Source organism: Bombus fervidus, chromosome 17 (assembly GCF_041682495.2).
Source record: "Bombus fervidus isolate BK054 chromosome 17, iyBomFerv1, whole genome shotgun sequence".
In the NCBI taxonomy this organism is placed as follows: Eukaryota; Metazoa; Arthropoda; class Insecta; order Hymenoptera; family Apidae; genus Bombus; species Bombus fervidus.
In genome coordinates, this window is record NC_091533.1 from 966,964 (window position 1) to 992,526 (window position 25,563).

The 25,563-nt window shown below is 45.4% G+C and overlaps 1 protein-coding gene across 4 annotated transcripts in view; it reads left to right on the top strand.

Annotated features, from left to right (window-relative positions):
- The first annotated feature begins 8,217 nt into the window (after nucleotides 1-8,217).
- Nucleotides 8,218-25,563, top strand: part of LOC139996150 (uncharacterized) — an 86,512-nt gene continuing 69,166 nt past the window's right edge. For 2 of the 4 annotated variants that reach the window (XM_072020307.1, XM_072020308.1), the window contains exon 1: nucleotides 8,218-14,395. In XM_072020307.1, the coding sequence (XP_071876408.1) occupies nucleotides 12,295-14,395 (2,101 nt within the window). In that variant the 5' untranslated portion in view covers nucleotides 8,218-12,294. The remainder of the gene's footprint in view (nucleotides 14,396-25,563) is intronic. The other 2 variants (XM_072020305.1, XM_072020306.1) reach the window with 1 other exon arrangement.

A 25,563-nucleotide genomic window follows, 5' to 3' on the forward strand; every position in this document is an offset into this window, starting at 1 on the left:
GTTCTTCGACCTGCGAATAATTACCAATAGAAATCTCACTTGAACCAAACATTACGAATAAATTCTCCAATAACAAATTGTCCTGATAACTTCTACTTTTGATTAACACTTTGCAAAATGCCTTATATTTATCATGATTTAATTGCCAAGAATTTTCATCGACCGTTGAATAATTTCCACTTGCAAATGGAATTTTACAAATTTAATCTTTGTCCATTGCGATTTGCAATACACGGTCCTTCAACTTTGAATTCACGACGCTGAACGAGCCGGAAGACGCGAATGGACTAAGCCAGGATGCTCGACACGGATTCCACGGTCCGTGGCGAGCAGTTGATCGGTTTCCTCGAGGAGGTCGGCTGAACACGCGCCAGGTAACGTATGATCACAGGCACACGCGTGAATCTATCGAGTGTGAGGGGACGCGAAGGGGCTGCAGGGAACCCCTGCCGTAGCCACCACCTGCCGCCAGGTGCGACTTCACGAGACATCTGTATGAGGGGCCCGTGCCGCGTTTCCTTTTCACCGTTGCGTCCTCCACAATTCACAAGCTCGTTGACCGGTGTACGAACATTAGGTGTCTGTCTGGAGCCGAGGACCGGCTTATTACCGAAGTAATTGGTCGAAGCCGACGTTCGATGCGCGTTACTGGCCCTTTGATAAATTTGACAGCGAGTTTCGGTTATTTTCTTCGGAGGGGCAGATTATGGATCTGATCGATTTGGTTGGAATTTGGTTGAATTGACTTTGCCAGATCTTTTTGCATCGAATATTGAAGAAAACTAAATAATAAAGGTGATATTAGAGTAATTGATGCGAATTAAATTTGAGAACAAAGAGGTCAAAGATCTATTGCGAGTTGTAGACATTTTCCGCTAATACTCGTCGAAGGGCGCTCTTCCTTCGAATCACTCGAATCTCTGCTCGTAATAATTCTTTTAATATTTGGAATTTATTCCAATAGCTTTTATTACCTTAAAAGATATTTTAAAATATCCTTCTCCAGAAAGAATGGAAAGAAACAAAATTAGAATAAATATTCTTTCGACTATGGTTAACTACAATTAATTATCAAATTATCAAATTATCAAAATTTTCGATCAAATCGTTTAATGGCTTGTTACGTAAAAACGATCGTAGTTTCGTAGATGGCGACTGTGTGCAGCGAAGGCAGATGCAGCGAAGAATAAAAAATGGCCGGAAACGGGGGATGCATCGAAGGAGGCCCGAGGGCTTCCTGTTTCAACCTAATTACATTCCATTCGACGCGGGCTATGTAGAGGGTGGAGACTGGGTGGACGCGCAACAAAATCTCGTTAATTCATAAAAATTCTCCGTCCATTTCGCGGCAGTCTTTTTGCCCGCGCGAAATTAAAATCCTCCGCGCGGTCGAATAATCGATAGCGGAGGAACGCGCGGGATTCCGTCGATCGAACTTTCCTGCTTCTTTTTCTGGCGGATAAAAATGCGAATTTTTATCGAATGCGGCTAAGTGGAAAAACGCTTGTGCTGTTCCTAATTCTAAATCGATATTTGAATTTAAGGCAATCTTGGTCGATCCCTTTTTTCAGTCGCGAATTCGAAAAGATATCCGCTGCATTAAAATGATGAATGATACGATACCGTTTACTTATCCAGATACTTGGACCGATTTATACCAACGATATCTAAATTTCATGCTGCCAGATTATTAACTCATATCACCTATGAAAAGACATAGCAATAGCCTATTTTTCTATGTACTATACATATATTCTTTAGTATACACTTGCACTATTTAAATGTCAATATCAGGATATTCAGCGTATTTTATCACGGCATTAGGTATACAAGTTCTACACAAACTTTACGAATTTTTATTGTGAACTACAGAACCGAGAACCAGGAAAGGATAATCAAATAAAATCTAGGTCGCTGTGGATTGAATTTTCTAAATGGTAGATCTGCACAAATCGAACGAGATCATAACGCACGAAGCTATTTCGCACGGCGAGATGCGTCATTCAAGAAATGAAGTTTAAGGGGTGCGCGGAATGTTCTCGATATTCCATCAAAGGAAGCCAGGAATTTCAATAACAGCCAACAACCTACGCCTAAAAAGTATGTTAAAAATAACCACAACCTTTTTTCCAACAACCACATTTTATCTCCTTTAAATTCTATCTCCTTTAAAAAACGAGAAAGAAACCGCTGTAAATTCGTAGAACAAAGATGGAAAAGGCAACGCTAACGCGAGTTATTTATTTAAAAATCGACGCCAGCGAGACACGAAAACATGCCGTGGACAGTTGTAACAGGAAGATAGGTCGATAAACCGATCGAACTTTCGAGTGCTCGCGTGGTAGCTGCACGAGCGGTGTGATTCGCTGTTTGCGGCACAGTTTCAGAAAATTTCAATGGCCGTCGAGGGTGTAGAGCGCGCTCATGGTTCGCGATGACCACCGACCGACGGTTGCCTGTAATGGCCCGTATACGTGTGCCTAAACGTACGTACGCGTTTCAATCCCCACCGTGCATCCCCTCGCAGCGTTGCCGGTCTCTCGGTCTCACCCGTTTGCGGCTATGTACAAATTTCACGTTAGGTACATATGGTTTCCCTGTTTGCGTCTTGCTTTCTCTCGATCAGCGACACCTACAAACGTGTTCTTCGGAGGTTCTCCCTTGTCCCTCGGCCCCTGTTGCCCTCTTCGTCGTTCCAGCCCCCCTCGCGTCCTTTCCGTCTCACTGTCGTTCCATATACTTGTGGTCGCACATACTTGGCGCGTATGTGTTAGCAACTATCTGCCTCCCTTTCCCTTCGTCGCTCTGCGATTCTCTTTCGAGGGACACGTACGGTTTCACAAGCGCGTCGGCGTTGCGCTCAACCCTCCTGCCAACCGTACACAAATTTCCGCCTTTCTTCTGTATCCCATCCTTTTCGTGTTTTCACGTTCGCGCATGAAATTCTTCTTCCATTTTAGCTTTTTTACGCGCTTGTACCTTGTTGAATTTATGGGGTGTATTTTTGTATAGTGTAGGGTATACGGAGATATCCATTTTATTTCGTTTATTCTGTTCCCTTCTTTGTTTATCGCTCTTTTAAATGGATAAGTGTAAATGTTGTTTGAAAATGTTTCAGATTATTTCTATCTTCCTCGCCCCTATCAAGTTAACTTTACACGAGTATCTATCGTGCAACGGACAAGCTTTTATTTTCCTCTCTTTCTCCTTCTCCCTCCCTCCCCCCCTCTCTCTCTCTCGCTCACTCTCTCTCTCCCTTTCGCTTTAGAGAGCTGTGCGCGTGGATTTTACTTTCACCTTTTGCCTGTTCGTTCGCACCACGGCGATACCCGACGCTCTCTCTTCGCACCCCCGCCGTTTTCACACATCGTCATGTTTATATGGAAAATCTGCACAGAGTTATTATTAGCCGGCCCTCGTTTCGTCGTTTGTATACTGATCTTACGCCCACGCTCGTCCCTTTTTCCCTCGTCCGTTCTACTGTTTCGTCATTAGAGACAAGGTAACTCTAAACTATCATTATTTGCCCACTATATTAATACCCTTATCTCTCTTTTAAGCCGGTATGCAAATTTTATGCTCGTGTGCTGCCTCTTTGTATATTTATCTTGGATATGCTGACCATTTCTTCTTCTATCTTTATACTACGTATAATAGTCTGTGGTGGTGAAATAGCGAGGTCGTACGTTATTGCATTAAGCGTTGGTATCGATCGATGTCGCAACAACATCGATTAATTCTGTTTTATCTGGTGAACATTTCTTAAGGCGCCATTTCAACAATTTGTAGAAAAATTTGTAGTTTCGTGCTTGATTAACCTTACGACCTCGCTATTACTCCGTTAAAGAACACACGTGTAACGTATATACAAATTCGCGTGACTTCGTGGAAACGATAAATTTGTAATTATATGACCTTCTTTACTCTGTTCTGTTCGTATTCCAAGATTCACGAGTGGAAATTTACAAATCTGAATTTTATCACCTTACTTTGCCCACTCACCTCCAAATTACGTTCTACCAATCTCGAATCTACCACTAGGCTAAATCTAACCAGCTTCTGCCATTTCCGCGCGAATTATCCACTTTCGTTTGCTGTCTATACGTAAAACTTCCCGCTGTTTCTATCTTTTTTTTATCTTATATTCCTTTAATATATAATATTCCTCTATTTTCAAGGTCCATTAGTCGAAATCTACAAATTTGACCAGACTTGTTCTATGATTTCCACACGAATTATCTATTCTCGTCTGTTATCCGTATGAGAAACTCTTTCTCGCTCTTTTTCATTTTATTGTCTTTCAATTCCTTGTTTCCGAGATGAATCAATCGAAATCAATGAATTTACCACTCGATATTTCCCATCCAATTCAAAACTACGTTTCATTAATTTCGAATCTGCCTATCTACCTACCCACAACGATCAGCGATTGTACTTTACGATTTCCACGCGAATTATTCGTCCTTGTTCGTAAAAGCGTTCTTACACCCTCGCCACCCTTCTTCGTTCTATTTTAATATTCCATTCTTCGTTTCCAAGATCCACCAGTCGAAATACACGAATTGTCACGAATTAATTAATCGATCAATCTAAATCTACGAATTCATCGATCTCTCGCTCCTCTCACCCAATTCCAAACTACGTTCTATTAATTCCGAATCTGCCCCTTACTAACCCGTTTCTACGACTTCCGCGCGAATTATCCATTCTCGTTAGCCACGCATACGTACGCAAAACTCCTTGTCCGCGTTCTCACCCTCGATCCACTACCCTCTGCCTCGTTTCCGTGTTTATGGCAGCATGCGTTTACGTGCATAGGCCGGCCGTTCTTCCTCTTTCGCCCTCGCCACCTCACGTTCCTCTTCTCTGTCTGCCTACCACGGTTCGCGTGTAACCACACACATAGCGCTTGGTACATAGGAGTCAGCCTGTGCTCGTGTACCTCCTCTATATACGTACGTATATAGTACGTAGGCGCTTGGTACATACATATCGGTCGTGCTATCGATTATTTTACCCATGTGGAACTTTCCCCTATCCTCCGGTCGCCCCACTAGGCGTCGCGACGCCCGGTATAGAGCGTGATATCGACGTTACATCGCTGCCTGCCCCTCTCCTGACTCCCCACCACTGCATTAGCCTCAGGAACGGCGAAACTCGACGACGCTATCGTGCCCTCGTTTCAAGATCGACCCCCCGATTTTTCCACCTTTTTCCTACTCGCTTCATCGTTTACACGATAAACGTTCTTTGATCGTTATTTTTATCAAATATTATTCGCCATTAGATATTATTTATTTATGACCAGACTATGCACTCTTTATGCAAATTCATACTTTTATGGGGACGATTACGAAGAAGAAATCTAAGCAGAGATTTGTTCAACAATGAATATTCTAACGAGAAATTTACTTTGCCAATGTTATCTATCTTTGCGTATTACGCGCAGTTCGCATATTTTTGTACATTAACATTTCTTCGTAAGTGTAGGAAAATTCACAGTGTAGTTGTGATACTCCTTTTGAGAGGAATGGATCGTAGGGGAAAGTTGGATCATGGAATTTTTTTAGCTTTACCCTTCATAGAAAGCATGGACTTTTTCAGAGGAACTTGTGCTACGTTTTGTGAAATAGAGTTTATGTAGGTTTAGGTTGTAGTTTAAATAGTCACTTAATCATTTAACAGGATAATAAGTTTACCTGTTATTCCTAGTTACCTTGTAATTTCTAAAATCTACTTGTAGGGTTCCACTTCTTTTTATTATCGATTCTTATTGTCACGCAAAGTAATTTATTAGTAATGGCAACTTGTAATTTGTTACTTGTTAAACTTTACTAACGATATTCTAATCCGTTTAACTGCATAAGTGCTAATAATTTTCCAATAGAATCTCTGAGATGAATTTTTCTTTTAATAATAAATAAATGTAAAATTTGAAGAAATTTAAAAAACAGATAGGACCTTACGTTCTAATACGATTTCATATTTATTTAAAACTAAAAATTCTAACGATTCGGTAATGTTTCTAAAAGATTCTAAAAGACTGGGACGTATTTTGCTGTTATTTTTTCGAAAGGATTAAAATTGCTCCTCACAGAACTACGGGAAAACATAAGACAAGTGTACGTTCTAATTAAACGAGCAAACCAATGAGAAATCGAGTCGAGATTCCTCGAGATTTCACAAAAAGTGGTGTTTCCTTTCTCTAAAAATTGACTGCTACATCGAAGGGAAATCGAGCGGCGGCTCGCGAATCGTGTGGGGTTTCTCTCTGTCGGCTTGCTGGGGCGCAACGCGTTTTTCTTTCTCGCTGTTCGACTTGACTGGCCGATATCGATTTTATTCGGTCGCGAACGCCGATGGATTTAGTGCGGATTGTGTTCTCCTCGCGTGGCTCGAAATCGGTCACAGGTGTGTGACCATTTCGATTCCACCGATCGATTGGGTTACCTGTTCTGTCTCGTGCGCTAGTCCGGCTCTTCGCGCGGGAAAATATCCCAAAGTTCGCGCGCGCTGCTTACGCTCCGGAAAAGTTTTGTCACGATTTTATCAGTAATTTTCCAATTAAAATACACTTTGTTAGAAGTAAGAAAAATATTTTTTAGCAATTATTATTTTCTTTCTACAGAAAATAATCGTCGGTATTGGCGACAAAGGATATTTATTTTCCAAATCGTTTATTTCGAAATCTTCGTTACTTTTGTAAGTAGAGGACTCGTGTAAAGGATGTTTGACCGTGAGATTTATTGGACGAGATTGCTCGTTGTTGAAACCGTCGAATATATTTCAAACAATAAATATATTCGCTGGACGCTCGTGCAGTGTATAAGTCGTAAAATAGGATCGCTAATGACTCGTTAATTAGATCGATAATTCGTTGATAACTGATCGACAACTGACCGTAACACTTCCTTGCGTCCGTTTATTTATACTGGTGAGTCGGAAAATTCAAATTCGTCTTTTTTTCGACGGTTGCACGTAACGGCGGTATTGTTTTGCTCGGAGTTTATTTATTCTTACATTACGTGTATCCTAACGATCTTCATACTCCGAGGCAAAACAACATGATTTGAATTGTCCTCTAACTCATGTGCCGCTACAGTTTATTACATCATCAGGCAGTTAAAATACATAGCGCTATAGAGAACCGAATTGTAGAAGTTAGCTGATATACTGCGACAGGGTAATTATTATAAAATAAATACATTACATAACAGAGAGTTGACTTGTCGAAGGTTTGAATTGTAGAAATTAATACATGTATCATTCATTACACGCTAATTACAATCGCGTTAATTGATTCGAATCTACCTAAGCGTACAACAGTTTAGTTGCTTGTTTACCGTTAAATGAGACCTGCCCTTTAACGAACAAAAATAGCCGGCTAACGTTTGCAGCGGTACAATAATTTGCACGAAACGTGAATCTACAAAATGTCCAGCAACTGTCTTTTGTCGTCGAAACCAACCAAAACTTCAACAGCAATCGACTCGATATCAAAAATAATAATTCTAGCAATGAAAGATATTGCTAGCGATTTTTTAATCGCTATAATCGTTGTACGTTCGTCGTATTACTTTAATTTTCAGTTCTCCTGTACCAACGCCTGCTTCTTCCTGTCCTCCATATATCCTTTGCCCTCCAAAACTTTACTCTCATGATTCTTTTCTCTGATAATTGATTTCTTGATGAATTACATCATTACAATTACATTGATTGATTACAGATACTTCCAGTTAATTGAAGCGCTTGAGAGAAATATGAAAAAAAGTGTATGTACTTTTTGCAAAATGTACAGTGGCTTTTCCTATTCACACGCTCGCCACTACATTTACGCGACAAAGTGTACAACGAGAATAGTAACGACAACGAGATGAGGAAAAATTTCATCAAGTAGCGAAACGAACCGTCACGTCGTAATATTCAACAACAACGGATGAAAACTGCGCAACGGCTGCAAGAGGACAGGTTTCCCTTGGATGAGCATCCCTTAGGCCGGAGGTACTAAGAACAGTCAGTCAGTCCCTGAGCCACCCCTTCGTAGCGTTTCGACCTCGTCCCGCTACCCCTCCCGACCCGTCCCTCCTCTAGACCCCTGCGTATCGAGTTCGTTACAGATCCCCGTCGCAAGATCTCCACCCCTCTTTATTCCCCACCCGATAGACCCCTTCTCGTCCACTTCCCCGCTGGCCCTGCTCGTCGCGAAGGACGCACGAAGCGGCTCGTCGGCACGTAGTAGTCGCGTTCGCGATTTGCGCAACTCCGTGCTCGCTTCCTCTTGTTCGAAAGCGAGCGGATTCCTCTCGCTCCCTCCGTACTGGGGTTGGAGCGCGCGCCGTTCCCTAAGCCGCGGCTAACACACCTGCGATTATATCTGACATCGACTCGTTAACCAGCTAATAGTTGACAGCGGCAAGGATAATCGTAAAGAAAGGCAGAAGGTTGAAACATCTAAAAATTCTTTTTCGAGATTTCGAGGCGGAAGATCGTGTTGCCGCGAGTTGCCACGCAGTTTCTTTCCTTCTTAGTCCACCGTTGCAGGGGTGGCACTCGACGCAGGGAGGAAAACAGACAGAAAAAGAGAGAGAAAGAGAGAGAGAGAGAGAGAGAGAGAGAGGAGGTGGAGGAGGACGGTGAGAAAGGGTGACAGGTTCTGAAGGGGTGCGCGCACGCGTGCGCGTGAATGCGCACCAGCAACGGCACGGGCAGGGATCGCGAGTCGAAGAGGATCACGGTCGGGGATGTTCGTTCCGCGTGCTTCCAATCGTCCACGATTCAACGATTCATCGACCGATAGGCTTTGCTCCCCACCGATACGGCGTCATCGCGGTCGAAGCCGTTCCTCGACGGCTGCAATCGAACCGGGAGAGTAGAGAGTAGTACGTACGGTCGCGACGAAATCGATCCGCCGTCCGCGCGACGACGCCTCTTACCGCCACCCCCGCCATTGATCCGACCTATCGACGCGTTCTCTCCCCAGGGTCTGTCGCGATTGACACGCCGCTTCGACCGATCGCTTCGAACCGATCGCGTTCAGACTGGCTAGACCGTGAGCTTTGCCACACGCACAGGGGTCGCTCGCGTTCGAGAAGACTCCGACAAGAGGACATCTCTGCTCCCTACCCTTGCAGGCACGGGGATGCGCGTTTCGATCGTGTAATTGCGTCGAAACCTGTGAACGAGACGCGCTGCTTGCGACAATCGCTTCGGCACACGTGCAAGAACGCTGATCGATAGACCGCTGCTGTACAGAGTGGTTCCGCGGTTCGATTGTCGATTGATCCGGAGATTCGGTTCGAGACTGCGAAATACGCTGGAGTGTACTGGTGGTTTTATCCGAGGATCGAAATACCTTCTAATCCAGATTATCGTTTCACCGGGAAGTATATTTAAATCGAAGATTATCCGGAAAGACTAAAAAAATACGAGAAAACATCGTAAAGATACTACAGAGTGAAACAGGTTGAAAGAAAGAAGAAAAATGTTTAGAAGATCACAGGCAGAGACGTTCGTGTAATATCTGAAAGGAAGTAAGAACGACAGTGGCACCGATGAGCTTTGGTTTCGTGGAGGAAAGAAGATCGAGGTGGACACTCGATAATCGGATCGAGCTCGGAGACAAGGACGCGCTCATCGGTCGAGGATAGGTCGCCGGGTAGTCGATGTTTATGCTCGAAGTATCGGCGCATCGAGCAACGTTGGTCACGAGGTATCGGAAAATCGATAGAAAGCTGACTGACGCCAGAGCGGTAGCGGCGGCGGCGGCGTCGGCGGCGGCGATGCTGGTGGTGGTGGTAGTGGTAATGGTGATGGTGGTGGTAGTGACAATGTCGACGGCGCGCACGTAGCGGTCCCTCGCATCCACGACGACGAATATGCCATCGTTGGCGACATAGACTCCGTTGGGGGTGGCTCCAGTCGCTTCTTTCACGGCCGGGAGATCGAAATATTCCGCGGAGACAACTTCGCACCGAAGACAATTTCACGCATCTTTGAGACTTTGCGTTCGCGGAACACGGCGAACGCGTACTTTGGAGAAGCAACAAAGAGAGAAAGAGACCGAGAGAGACAACGTGTCGTGAAAGAGGAAAGAAACAGAGAGAGAGAGAGCGAGAGAGAGAGAGGACGAACAAAGGAAGGAAGGAAGGAGGATAAGAGAGGTCGCAGAATACGCGACTGCGTTCAGCTGGTTAGTCGAAAATCGGAAGAAAGGTCGGCTCGAATCCCGCTCGTGCGAAAAGGGGGTTAGGTTTTCACGTGGTGATCCGCAGTGTCTCGGAGGAAGAGAGAATCGCGCAGGTACGCTCACCGGTGGCTCGTGAGAGACCGAGTGGTGGTGATGGTGGTGGTAGAACAGGGGTGTACACGTCGGTGGCGCGGATGTGCTCGTGAGCGCGAAATGAACTGAGGGACACGCGAATAGAGACGATCGGAGGGAGTCGCAACGAAAGAGAGGGAGAGAGAGAGAGGAAGAGATCAGAGGGTGAAGAAGAGAGAAAAGGAAGGCTATACGGAGTGGCACGAGTGGCGAGTCGCGAGGACGAAAAGAGGAGAGGATATAGTAGTACGGTACGAGTCGCACCTGGACCCGGAGGAATCGTGCTTAGAACGTAGCACGCGTTAGGATTGTCGCGCAGTGAACTCGTAAACCGAACTTACGAAAAACCGAACGAACGTGGATTAACGCGAATGAAAGAGAAAGAGAAAAAGAGAGGGAGAGAGAGAGAGAGAGAGAGATAGAGAGAGCGTGAAGAACGCACGAGCCCGCCGCTAAAAGCGCGTAGAGTGAACCAGGTGGTAAAACAGTGCTACTGGTGGTGGTAGTGGCTGGTGGTGGTGGTGGTGGTGGTAGTTGTTGTTGATGGTGGTGGTGGTGGTGGTGGTGGTGGTGTTACTGGCAGTGGATCTGGTGGCGGCTTTAGAGTCAGAAGGGAAAGGGGCGGAGTGAAACGGAACGGAAGGGTCCCTTGGACAGCTCGGTATACCGGTGGCCACCTAGGGGGAGCGAGAGAGAAGAAGAGAGAAACTGACGGAGCGAGACGGATAACAAGACTCTCGTTCCTACCCCCCTTCTCTAGTCGGTTGCCCGCGCTCGCTTTCCCTCTCTCTCCGTTTCGTATGCTCTTTTTCCCTGGCACTCTCTCTCCCTGTCGCTCGACACGAACTAACGTATTCACTCGAGCGCAGAGTGTGTGTTCTCACTCGCTCCGCGTATGTCATGGGCGCACGGTGGTCGCCGCCGCTGTGGTACCGGATCTCTATGCCGATCCGACGTGCTGAATGTGGTGGAGTAACAGTAACAGCAACAGCAACAGCAATAACAACAACGGCAACAACAACAACAACAACAACGTTTGATTCATTCACGTCGAAAGGAGTAGTGGCGGGAACAGTAACGGTAGTAACAACAGCAACTGGCAAGTCGACGGTGTCCTCGTGCACGAGAGACGTCGTCCTCGATCGCGGTCACGGTGGCACGACGATTCTGATTCGCTCGAGGTATCCGAACACGAGGCAGTGCTCGTGCTGCTGTTGGAGGTTTGAGTCTTTGTCCTCGTTGCTCACTCCACCTTTGTCTTCGTCCTCGTCGTTCTCGTTCTCGTCGTCGTCGTCGTCGTCGTCGTCGTCGTTGTTGTCATCGTCTTCGTCGTCGTCGTCGTCGTCGTCGTCGTCGTCGTCGTTGTCGTTGTCGTCGTCGTTGTCGTCGTCGTTGTCATCGTTGTCGTCGTTGTCATCGTCTTCGTCGTCTTCGTTGTTGTGTCGGTGTCCGTCGCGATCGTTCCTTCGGTGCTCGTGAGGTAACGCAATTCGCGACTAGTCTTCCGTTGAGTGACACGCCGAGACAGTTGTGCCAGACGCAGACCAGAATCGACAAAAGGGAGAGAGAGAAAGGACGAAGAAACGAGTAGTGGTGTGATAAAAACTGCGACGCGAGAGAATCGTGTTTCGGGTACGCGCGTGATTATTCTTACTATTACGAATATCGATAATGTCGTTATCGTACGGTTGATAATAACAGTATCGCAGAGGACCGTGACAGCCAACTGTAGAAAACGACTGATCGAAAAAGAAAACGGGAGTGGTGAAAAAGGAGGTTCGTTGGCCGCAGGAATACGCGAAGAATACACGACACGGAGCTCGCGAAGGTGCACCGACGACGCACAGCGAAAGACAGAGAGGAAAGTGCGCGCGCGATATTCTCGCGGTGAAACGATCGTATCCCCCGGTGTGTGCACGCGGTGTGTCCGAGCACGGGAGAGCGAGTGCGCGACCACCCGAACTAGATGTGCGTAAATGGAAGGTATAGGGGACATAGCCGATCATCAATCGCATAGCGAGCAATTACTGGACTCGGTCGATTCCCCGGCGGCGATTTCTACGCATGGCCGGGGAACCAGTGGGGGTGGCTCGAATGGGAACTGCGCAGGTGGAGGAGGGAACGGAGGTGGTGGAGGTAGTAACAGTGGTGGTAGAGGAACGGTGGTCGGTGGGGGTAGACATCACCATCATCACCACCACCATCATCACCACCATCACCACAATCAACAGCAACAGCAACATCAGCAACATCATCAACAGCAAGCAACGATTCATCTTCATCCCCAGCATCATCATCATCATCATCAGCAGCAGCAGCAGCATCAGCATCAACAGCATCAACAGCATCAACATCAGCATCATCACGAAGGCAGCGGAGAAGGAACGGGAGGTAGACACATCCTTGTCGGTGGAAGTGGTAGCAACGGTGGAGGTGGTAACGCAGAGGGTATGTCGTCTTCCGCGTCGCAAAGTCCCGACATCGCGTGCGCGAGCTTGCCGCTGGAACTACTGGCGGCTGGCGCGCTCGGCGTCAAGGAGGAGCTCGTCTCCGCGGAGGATTTGTCGTCGTCCCAGGAGCCATCGGGAGGCAGCAGCAGCAGTAACGGAGACGCCGGTGGCGGTAACAGCGGCACGAGTGGTGGTGGTGGTGGCGGCGGCGGTGGCGGTGGCGGTGGCGGTAACATTGGCGGCGGTGGTGGCGGCGGCGGCGGCGGCGGCGGCGGCGGTAGTAGTGGTGGTGGTGGTAGTGGTGGTAGTGGCGGCGGTGGTGGCGGTGGTAGCAGTGGTGGTAGCAGCAGCAGCAGCAGCAGCAGCATTATCAGCAGCAGCAGTGGCGGCAGCGGCGGAGGTGCCGTCGGTGGCGCCGGTGGTGGCAACGGAAACGGCGGCGGCGGTGGCGGTGGCGGTGGTGGCGGCGGTGGCGGTGGTGGAGGTGGTGCCGGTGGTGGTAGTAGACAGAACGCGAGGGAGTCCCTGTCGGTGATCGTGCCACCTCAGGACGTGGACGTGGACTCGCGCGACGCCGACTCGGAGCTCCTCAGTCCGGGCAAGCTAACGCCGACGTCGGGGATAAGCGTCTCGGTCGCGAGTATGATCGACGCGACGGACTTCAGGGCGATGCAGCCGGAGCCGACCTATCAGACACTAACCTCGGTCGCGGAAAGGATGTCACCGCCTGGCTTCAGTCCGGGTTCATCTTACGCGACCCTGACGCCGTTACAGCCGTTGCCGCCGATCTCGACGATGAGCGACAAGTTTGTATACAGTGCACACGCGGCTGGCGGCGTCACCGGTAGTTTCGCGGTCATGCAAAACAACGGCCTCGGTAACATCGGCCTCGGGATGGGTAGCTCGCCGTACGCGTACGACAAATTGCCTTCGATGAGCATGTCGCCGCCGCACAATTATCCTTCTCCGGGCGCGGGCCTCCAGCCGAGTCCTTTGTCGCCGCAGAGCGCCTACAGTCAGAGCGGATTGAACTCACCGCACAAGTCCGCCAGTCCTCACTACGATCCGGCCTTTTTGCCGAGGTTGCAGCAGAGCCCAGCGGCGTTGAGTCCAGCTTCGCCGCCGACCGTCTCGGCGACGGCCACTTTCGCGCCTTCTCATCATTCCCCGCCCACGCATTCGGTGCCCGCTGCCTCGCCACCACCTATGCAGGCCCAGCTGCAGCAACAGCAACAACAGCAACAGCAGCAGCAGCAGCAGCAGCAGCAACAGCAGCAGCAACAGCAACAGTCGATGCCGCAACAGACGATATCGCACACGCAGCACGTGCAACACACCTCGGTCGTTATGAAGACCGTTCCGCCACCGGGCAACGGGGCCGGTGAGGTCGAGGAGATCAACACGAAGGAACTGGCGCAAAGGATCAGCGCCGAATTGAAGAGGTACAGCATACCGCAAGCGATATTCGCCCAGAGGGTTCTGTGCCGTAGCCAGGGCACGCTCAGCGATCTACTGCGCAATCCGAAGCCGTGGTCGAAGCTCAAGAGCGGCCGCGAGACCTTCCGACGGATGTGGAAATGGCTACAGGAGCCAGAGTTTCAGAGAATGTCAGCCTTGCGGCTAGCAGGTTAGTCCATCAGTCGAAATATCTCCTATGATACAGCGACACACTCCTTTTCTCGTCACCTTTATCTTTGCTAACCTCTCTAACTGGAACAGTGTCTGCAAATATACTTATAATTATATATTATGTCTATATTCTAACCAAAAAGAAGAAACAGAATCGCGCTATCGTCTCGAGCGCGCGCGCGCGTCTAATTCGTGAACGCGGTCTAATCCCTGATTTACGGCTTTCACGCGTATATCGTTGTCGTTCCCCGCGACGCGACGGATCCAGCGTGTCGCCCGCTTCGGGAATCTTTTCGTTACGATTCCCGCCTCGAATTTTGCCTTCTTACTTGATGACTTACCTTTGCCAATCGCGAATGCGAAATGCTTGCCAATCCGCTCAATAGACGTACGTATATCACCTTCTCAAACAGTCTCTATAGCTCCACGTCGTGTCGCGTTTTGCTCGGATATTTCCAAGCTACCCAAAACCTCTCGAAGTACTACGTCTCCGTAGAAAGCTAGTTTATACTGTTCAACAGATTCTGTTCGACTCGTGTCATAATTCTATTCTCCCTTGATCCCTAAAACGTTCAGAAGATCCCAAGATCGAACGTCGATCGTTATTTATTCGTTATCGTTATTTTATATCGTTATTTGGAACGACGAATACGACAAAGGATAACTGTCATACTGTACGCCGAAGGATGTCCGGGTGACAAGAGGACGTGGTGGCTTCGTGAAAATCACAGAGATCACGGACAGTCGGAGGACGGACGGATAAAGAGAGGAAGCAGGGCGGTCTCCGTGTTTTGGAGACGGCCAGACGAAATCGGACGAGCGCGTGCACGCGCGTAAGAGACGCGGGCGGAAGCGCACACGTGGCACCCACGTGGAGAGGCGTTCCCTTCCATATCATTCAGAGATAGACGCGCGGAATAACACTTTTCGAATTCAACATCCTTTGCCCCGGCACAACAGCGCGTACAGGTATTGATCGTGGTCACGCGGTGTTCGCGGCCAGGCGCAGACGCGACCTCGACGACGCCATGTTCGCCATGCCGCCGCCACGCTGTCCGCCATCCCCTCTCCCGCCTTCCGACAACCCTTGTCCCCTGTCCAACCGAGGAGCGTGTTATCTTCTGCTCTGTGTGATTTCGCGCCGGTGCGTGCGCCCTTCCGCCACTTCTTTCACATTTTTACTCGAACAAGTCACTCGATGACAGAATTATTTCTATCGTTTTGAGATTTTCCACTGGTCGCAAATGTCTTCTTTCAATGGTCTTCGATATCAAGATTTCACGATCGTGCGTGACATTTTTTTCTTTACAATTATTATTTCATAAAAGATTTCTTCCCTTCGTTTCGGGTTAGGGGTAAAATACTTGCAATTGCAATCTTGTATAGCGGCTATTGGAAATTCCGGTGGGATCTCAATAGGAGATGTTGACGCAAGGTATTGGTTTCTCGGTCTGTTTAGGTAACGAGGTTTAATGACCCGGCGAATCGTTGATTGATGATCTAAGTTTCAGCGGCTCATGGTTTTAGTTTGTACAATTCGAATAGGTTCTCTGACTTTTAATCATCTTTTTGTAGTGGTATCTATATATATATGTAGAAAGCGTCATTTTCTGATTATAGGGAATAGGAGATGAACAGACAATAAACGATAGTAGTAACATCTGTTTCAACACATTTACCATTGTCTATCTTCTCTTTTTAATTACAAGTCTTTTACGATAACGTACGAAAACAAAAACAAAATCGACACCAATTTTCGAATCAACAGCCACGATAGCAACGTTACTTATCGCTATATAATAGACGCAAGGTAACGTAAACGTTAGTAATAGCTGTGCTGATATCGACTGAAATTTTCTCTATCCAACTCTAAATCTTTGACCCTATTTGCTATCAATTCCAATGACGAAAACGAGTCGCCATTTCAGACGAGAAATGACTTTTCTGATTCTAACTGTCGCGTATATAGCAAAGAAGGTCAAGACACAGAGATGGCAGGGGGTCAGAAATAAGAAAAGCAAACTCGCGTACAGGGAGGACAAACATTTCTCCCAAGCAGCGGGCTCTATTCTCACCCTCTTTCCGCCGTTCCTTTTGTACGATGGCAAAGGCGTAAAGATAATGTCGAGGAGGGGCCAGTAACTATTCTGTAGCCAGTCGAAGCGCTTCCTCCATTCTCCCTTTCGCTCCTTAAAGCCTCGCATAAGGGTCGCGGAAAGGCCAGGAGCGGGGAGCCAGAAGAAAGCGTGGAAGAAAAGGTGGCAGTAGCAAAGGGTTCGTCGACGAAACAATGCTGGGAGAAGAAGGGTTCGATCCAATGCCCTTCAGATTAGAGTCCCCGCCATTGTTTCTCACGTTTCTTTTTCGCTCCGTTTCCAAGTGTCTTGGTGTCGTCTCATTAAAAACACGTTCGAAAGTGGCGCGCGCGCGAAACACAGGCGGTCACCCCCTTGGGAATTCTCAGGATCTCAGTCATCCCCCTTTTCTAGGAAGACAACCCATGGTAAAGGTTATTCGATTCCTCGATCGATTTTCTTGTCATTTTTCTTGAAGAAATTTGTGTGCAATAGAATTCTATTTCTATTTGTAATCTGTACGCATCGAGGCAACGGTTTATACAACTGGCTTTTATATAATACTGCCATTCTAAAACGAAATATTCTAGTTTCAAGATACATGTTTCGAAATATTTCAAGTTTCTCGTGTTTTTCCATCTGTTTTTAAGTAAGCTTATATTATATGCGTAGGTTGTAGCAAAATAATGACCAATATTTTTCATTGTTTCTTCAGTTTCGAAGTGGTAGATACAGACATTTTAATCAAGGACGGTAGAGCAATAGCAGTTCATGTTTCGATAAATAAATTCAGCCGGCGGTTCATTTAATAGAGCAATAACTAAATAATTTTATTCTAATAAATATACCATAGATGCTTATGCATTTATGAGAAACAGGTGCCAAAATATACAAAATGTATATAATATCCAAAAAAAAAAACGCATAAAATATTTAGAGTAAAATAATCTTTATAATATATAATCGATGAAATAAATCTCCTGTCTAGCCTCTATTTCTTTAGTTGGGTTCATAAAAATATAAAATTGTATAAATATTCATATGTTTCCAATAAATGGAATTCCGATAAATTCAGTGACACTGTCAATTACCAGAATATTCTTCTTCTGTAAATACGAAAGTACCGTGTCAGAAAAATGTAACAAATATCAAATGGAAATGTATAAATTTATCGAGAATTATTCAGGGCAGAGATTTTGAAGTTTCCGTTAGTCCAAATTTTGGTCATTTGATCGTACGACATGAATAGTTGACTTTGATTCACATTTTCATCAACGCGTAGTTTCCTCAGAGCTGGAAGCTAAAATTTCCACAAGAAAAGTACGATTGTTACAAATGAAGAGGACGACTACGATACCTAAGAACGCTTTCGTTTCGCGGCAACTCGTGCACAGCCGTTATGTATACGGCCTCGTAAATGATTCAGAGCGAGGATCGATGGGAAAGCGGTGCTAATTCCAGTCCCCGTATCTTCGGTTTGTACGCTTGCAATAATGGACGCGCGGCTGTAGTAATAGTCGTATCGATCGTGCCGCAAACTCCAAAGCAACAAACGTTTCGCATTCACCAGTTTTTTCCTTTTTCTCAACCGTACTCCAGTCGAAGGTTCGACGCTGTGCCAACCGAATCTTCACGAGCGAATTCAATTTAGACTTTCGATCGGTCTAATTTCGATACGAAAATTCGGTCGAACATGGTTATAGAACGCGGTCGTGTATCTTTTCTCATCCAAAGATTCCACTTTTTTCTAGAGTATCTCTGCGCGAATTCATAACGCGATTCAACGTTTAACAGGAGAAAAGAAGGTATCGTTGACGACTCGTGCTAGCGCCAAGATCGATTGTTCTCTCGATTGTAAAAACACATTCGACGTGTTTTTTTCCTTCGTTTTCCGTGCTCGACTCTATTCGTAGATCGCAGAAACGTCATCGGCGACCTCATTACCGTTCAGCTTGTAACCTTGAGGCGACTTTTTCCTGAAAGAAGCAAGCCTCTAATTTAAACTTCATTAACTATGCCTGTAACACGCGTTCCAGGAGGAGGCAGCATCGACGAAGATCGAAAATAATAAATCATTTGGCGGTAGATGAAACCTCTACTAGTATTCCATTTTTTTCAATATTCATAAGATTACTATACTATACGTATAGTATACTACTATACATAAGATTACTATATAGTAAAATATACGAAAATGCGTAAACGTTCATAATCTAATGCGATTTACGTAGGTGGGTTTTAGTTTTACGAACAGGTAGACGAATGAAAGGATCGCTGGAATTTATATTGGAAATTCGTTTTTATCGAAGTCGTGGCAGCTACTGATCGAAATTCATTCGATAATGACTGTCTCTGACTTGCCTCTGACTGTCATTTGCGCTTAATCGCGTTCACCGGTGTTATCGATCGTTAAAACGGGTCAGGTACATTAGTTACAGAGCCAGCGGGTCTCTCCTGTCCACGTATTTACTTTTCCCCACCCTGATGTGTCATTATCCGTCCTCGTAACTGCGTCTCTGATTTCGGTTTCCGCGATCGGTGCTCTTTCAGCTCGCGTGCCAACTTTCGCCCAGGGAAAATTGCCAGATTCGTCGTCCGAACGATTGCCGATTTTACAATTAACTTCTCTGTTTCAAGCATCGATATGCGACGGATTTTTAATTTGTTCAGAATTTTAGTTTGGGTTTTTAGTTCGTTTCGATTCTGGGATAACTTTGTGGCTCAAAGTTTGCAGCTTCGAGGTTACATTTACCTTTGTCTTATTTGTTAGTATCTCTGCGATATGAATTTTTTTGCATATTTTTCTGACTTTGGGAACATCGAAATTTGGGTATTCGAATTGACTCAGCTAAAAGTCGGCCAAAGTACTCAAGCTAAATGAATTCAGAATTTTTGTGCAACCAGCCGTCAAAGTTTCAGCGATTCAAAGCCAAAAAATTTGATCGGGATAGATTTAAAAATTTCAGCTTACTTTCAAGCTTATTGTTAGATAGCCCTATGCCGATGATCATGCAGGCATGCCAGCAGATCCCAGCCGGTTCTAATCGTGGCTACGCGATGCTCGCGCGCGAAAGAAATTACAGATGCGAGTGACAGCTGGTTGGAAAGGTGTCGTTCGCAGGCCCGAAACGCAAGGAATAAAGAAATGGCGGCAAGAAACGAAGAGATATCGAGAATAGGAGGGGAGGGACGAAGGGAGAGAGAGAGAGAGAGAGAGAGAGAAAACGGTCGTGTAAGCAGTAACTGCCGTAAGCAACGGGGACGAGTGACGTCACGGTCCCTCGTGGTACCCACATCATCTGTCGTCGTTGTAGAGGTGCTTCGAAAAAAAGAAAAAGATAAAAAAGGAAAGGAAAAAATATTGAAGAGGTTTCGTCGCGATCGGCGCCTCGTTTCAAGGATGCGATCTCGCACGCGTAAGGATCACTTCCTGTGAACCTCTTCTCACCCCCTTCTCTCTGTCTATTCTTTCGCGTATTTCTGTTTTCGTTCCCCGTTCACGATCTGCTCCATAAAATCGAAGGTGGATCCCTCGAGTCTCTCTCGTGCTCCCTTGTGACCTCGATTCCGCTGCTCCTGATAACGCCCTCGTGGCCGTTTGCTGGCAGCTGCTCCCGTTTTGATTCTATTCGATTTGGGCTGTTGCGAGTTTGCCACCGGAGTCCTGTCGAGAGATGGTAATTTACCGGTGAAACTTCTTCGCGTGGAAGGGATGTCCCGGTGTATAGATTTTAGGTAGTATTTACTCGGAGTTACGACACTGTGTCAAAGCCTCTACGATAGCATGGAAATTCTCGTCTCTTAAACAGAGACCTAATTGTTAGTCGTTGTGATCGATCGAAGGGCGATGGGAGACGCAAAAGGAGTTCTTTAAAGTGTTCTTTTAATTCTTGCGATTGAAAAAATAGAGGGAAAAAGTGATATCGAGAGAAGATTCATCGTTGGCGTAGTGAAAAATCTCGTGGAAGCACGTGCGTTGGTGCTCGAAACGCGTTTCCTCTCGTCACGGACAATAAAGAGCAATCGATGCGGGCTTTTACGCGACGAAGAGGACGCGCAACGTGGTGACCGCCGCGGTTTCCGGCCCGTAGTCACAGGACAATTATTTTCAACGTGCTGGCTCCCCTGTTCCCTCGCAAGATTCCTCCTTTTCCAAGTATAGAATGTCCCCTATGCGCATGGCGACCGCTTCGTTTATTAATAACAATCGAAGACGCCGAAACCCGACTATGCTGGGATTTTTCATAAAACTCAACTCTCTCCAGTATAGAGAATATAATGTATAATTTTTAAGTATATACGTTTGAAGTATAATTCGAAGCACGTTGCACGTGGTCATGGTGAGACTTTTTATAGTTGAAAGTTTCAGAAGGAAAATAATCCTTGTTCGCGTTTCTCTTTGTATAAAAACGCGAAGGAACGTTGTGATATCTTTAATCACGCTGTGTCTTTTAGTCATTTCCGACAGGATCAAAAGATTGGAAAATGACGTAATAATTTAATCCCTAATTCACATAATCTAGTCCAAATTGGCATCGTTATTCGCTAACTTTGTCTGACCGAATTTATCTAATTTTCAAACGACTCTAGCCCATGATAATATCGTTGGGATGAACATAGAGATTGAACGAACACAGGAGGAAGATGGGAACGGGTTCCAGGTAGTCGTGATCGCAGCACGCGCCGAAACACGACACTGGTCGCTCCAAAGAGGCCATACATGCGCTCGCATGTGCGATTCGTACGTGACGCTGACGCATGGCCAGTGAATTCCGCGCGTCTTGAATTGCCTATAGGCCATCGTTTCCATGGGATATCCTGCCTGGCTTCGCGCGAACTCCGTTTCCATTTTCTATCAGTTCAAATTCAGAGCAGTTGTTTGTTTCGCAAAAATCGAAGTATTTTAACACGATGTTTTCGAAATGTTCCATGCGAAAGAATATCGTTCATTCGCTAGGTATGTGACACGACCGAGAAGAATAAATTTCATGGGAAATCTGCCTAGAATGAAATGTTTGAAATGAAAAATTATTATATCTCATTGCAAATTCCACTGGTGATTATTTTAGCTTTCTTATTTATATCTACTTTTTAGTTAAATTATTTTCATTAGTTTCATTAACTATTTTTCATTGAAGTACCAAATGTATTCTGCGAATGAATCACCAATTCAGTCGTGTTATACATAATTTTTAACAACTGTATCGAGTACAATACTTTCCGAGTCTTGAGAGTTTCTTAGGCGTTAAAACAGCTTATATACACATTACAATTTCATTATGTAATTACGACATTCCCATCTTAGTAAACATCCTCATTTATAGAGTTAATGTTTAAAGATTTCTAGAACGAACAATTTCAAAAATGTATCACCTCCGTAGAAAACCGACGATATTACCTTCAATTCTCTGTTTAACTCCGCACGAAGGATTATCCCGTTACACCATGAATTTTACCTCGATCTATATATCTGTCAAAGCGATCCTTTTAAACAAAAGGTCAGAGGTATTCTTTCACAAAGCTCGAAGCTTCGATTTCTTCTCTGGAAACCTCTGTTTTTAACTATAGATATATCCAAAGATTGGAAACGTAATAATAATTTACTCTATTTTCGTTAATCAAAATTTGACCTTTTACAAAAGAAAAAAAAGAAAAAAAAGAAAAAAAGAGAAACTCTAACCTCTTTGACAGTTCGTATATAGCTCAGAGAGTATCTTTTTTATCCATTTTACATTTCAAAACTATCGATCGGTGATTCTGCAATTCGAAGAAGCAACGTTATACATACATATAACATCGCGAGCACGAGGGCAGTCACGATTCAAAAGCGGCACGAAATCGATCGATGGAAACTGCCTAGACTACCGAGGGCATTAAACATCGATCCCCCTGGGAAAATCGATTTTTTCCAGAGCCGACAGTGCACGCGCCAGAATCGCGTCCCGGTCGAGCAAGTTTGTTTTCGGATAGCCGTCGACCGAAAGAAAAGGCTATTCGGTAAATAAGCGGTGAATGGCCGCCACAAGGGGAACCAAGGTGCAGATGTCACGTTGGGGAACACCTTTTCTGGAACAGCTGTTACGTCGATCTACGGCCTAGGAAAATCCTGACCTTCCGCCTCTCGTTTCACCTTTTATGACCCAAGTCGATTATTAAATCTAAGAATTGAATTCTGAAAGAGGAGCTGCTTATAAACGTCGAATTCTCGAACATGTAGTTTGCTAGCTCGTAGTTCGACTACTTGATAGCTGGCAAAAACTGTAATTGCTTGTTTTGTCGGTTGATTGAATTTCTGAATCGTGCTCGAGGTTTTGTTTCCATCAGGGAATTCCTATGATTCTTCTGGTTTCGATTAGGGAATGTGATTTTCATTGTAATTACGATATAACGAAGGTTAGATGTGTTTATGGCTTTTGTCGCAGTTCACGGTGCAGTGAAAAGACTTAAATTATCTGATTTCCATTAGGGAGTTTTAGTGGTTCTCTCAGCAATTGTGTTAAACGTTTTCTCGAATTTTGTCGCAATTTGTGATGAAATGAAAAAATTCCAATTTTGTGGTGCCGCAAATGTTTAAAATTTCTCTGATTATTTTACGTAAATAGTGTTGCGATGAAAGCGGAAAGCACGTGACAAAATATAGACGGATAAAAGGACAAAATAGATTCGTCGACTTAATTAGATAGTAAATTATCGAACGAGTATCAAAGAATCGAGCATGTCCGATCATAGTCAAAGTAACTCTCTAAATACCGAAGAGGAAGAGCGACGGTGTATTTGTTCCTGCTATGAACGTTGATTTTCACGTCGCGTTCTCGCGAAGGCATTGTCGCGGTCGCTGGAAGCGCGGCTCGAATTAAACTTCACTCAGGTCGTTGATAAACGAAAGGCGACACTGGTATGTTTTACGATAAGCCCGATCTCCTCGAACGACACGGCTCGGTAAACGTTAACAAGAATTCTTTCGCGTCGAACCAAGGAAAAAAGAGTGCCATCGATTCCCGGTGATCGTCGCGAGTCACGACTCTCGTTCCGATGTTTCGGAAGCGACTCGCCTTCATCCAGAACGAAAAACGTCGAATTTTCCTCGTTATTTACCAGAGTTCTTTCGAATTTTCTTTGCGCGATAACTTTGAGCAACTCGCCTGACTTTTCGAAATATTGTCCTCGTATCATCTTTCTTCGAATTCGTCGAAAGATTTTAAGCTTCGGAAGTTCTTTCAAACTTGGAAAATAACAAATTCCGACAATTACCAAATATCGTTCATCCCGTAGAATCTTCGATACTTTACATATGTACCTTCTACTCTAACAAAAATTTCAAAGATTTCTTCAACCTTCTGAAACTTTCAAAGGGACTCCATATATCCTGATTAAAGTTACCTAAAACGAAAATCTTCGACGTATCAACAAAAGAATAAATAAAAGAAGAAAAAGGAATAAAAAATCTTAAAGTATCATCGAATCTATTCAAAGAAGCTCGCTAACGAAGTCGATTTCGCGACGAACATCATCGAATCTCCTATCAAGGGTTGGGCGTAGGAAAAAGAAAAAAAAAGGAGAAATATTTCCGGAAAGTTTCGTGATGAATTTTCCCTGAAACTGCCTTCCGCAAGCTGACTCATCCTCCACGTCATGCATGCGGTATATGTCTATGTACACCACACGGAACACGTATTACACAAAGTCTCTTTCTCTCTCTTCATCGCATTTGCAACAGACACACATACATACACACAGACACACACCGAAAGAGAGAGAGAGTAAAAGAGAGAGAGAGAGAGAACTAACACACGTACGCAGCCACAAGGTTGTAGCGACCCTCCTTCCTCTCTCTTTCTTTCTTTCTCTGTTTCTCTCTGTCTCTCGCTTTCTACCCTCTTTTCCAGCACGTAGACGTAGCGTAACAGGGTTCTCAGTGGGAACCGGCTTACTGTTACGAGGCATACATGTCAGTCTGCTACTGTTACGTACGTGACTCGCGTATGTACAGGCTGGTACCACCAACGTGGAAGGGGGATGATTCTTCGCGAAGGGGCAGAAGGGAAGAAGGAGAGAGGAAGAGCGGTAACAAAGAGAAGAGAAAGAGAAAAGGAAAGCTCGCGTCGGCCCTCAACACTTTTTGCGCCACCGGCTCGTTCCCGTTCCGTTTCGTGTTAACACTCGCGCGCACGGTTAATGATTAGTTCGCGCCGCGTTTCGCCGGATCTACCAGCCGCTGATGGCTGTTATTCAACGTCGAGATCGGGACTCGAACTTGTCAGTCGTAACCCTCTCCACCCCTAGGCGACTCTCGTCGTATTCAGGTTTTCTTCGATTGAGTTCGAGTGCCTCGATGGAAATTGTTTATTGCGACATCGAAACGACAATTTCAAGTGGATTTCGTGATCGAACATTGGATTCTAGGGGTGAGTTTAGGACAGTCGCGTTTCTCAAGGGTCGTAGTTCGTTGTTTCGCGTCGATTAGCCGGCTTATTCCTTAATAAACGATTTCTATAATTATGATAACGTTTCCGTAATAATATTTCCGATTAGAATTTCTGTATTCTTCGAGACGTTAATCTCAATCATCACGAAACTAGTTTTATTGCTTTTGACTTTCGTCCCGTTTCCTTTGGTTCTTATTCTATTTAACTTTGATAGTTATCGATGAACTCAAAAAAAAAAAAAAAAAAAAAAAGAAAGGCGAGATGTTTCTTCATTGCGAGTTTCCAACACGAACCAGACTTGGGAACAATTTACAACTTTGTATAATCGTATATCCGGATGATTATCCAATACTGGTTGGTGAAATTGTTCGGAACGTTCGTTGAAGACACAGTGGGGGATGATCGAGTGTCTTTCAATTTCGTCTGAAACGAAGAAACTTACGAGTGGTGACTTGAGAACGCACTTCTTGAAGCGGTTTAAATACTTCGTTTAGAAACTTATCTTTCGAATTTCGTTTAGTTGGGTCCAAGTATCCTTATCATCGATTACCATACTACTATAGATATTATCTGGTACGAGAAGAAACATCCCTTGGAGAAATATCTTCAACTTCCGCAACATGACAAACCCTTGTAAACAGGAGATTCGCCAATTAGAGTCGTAT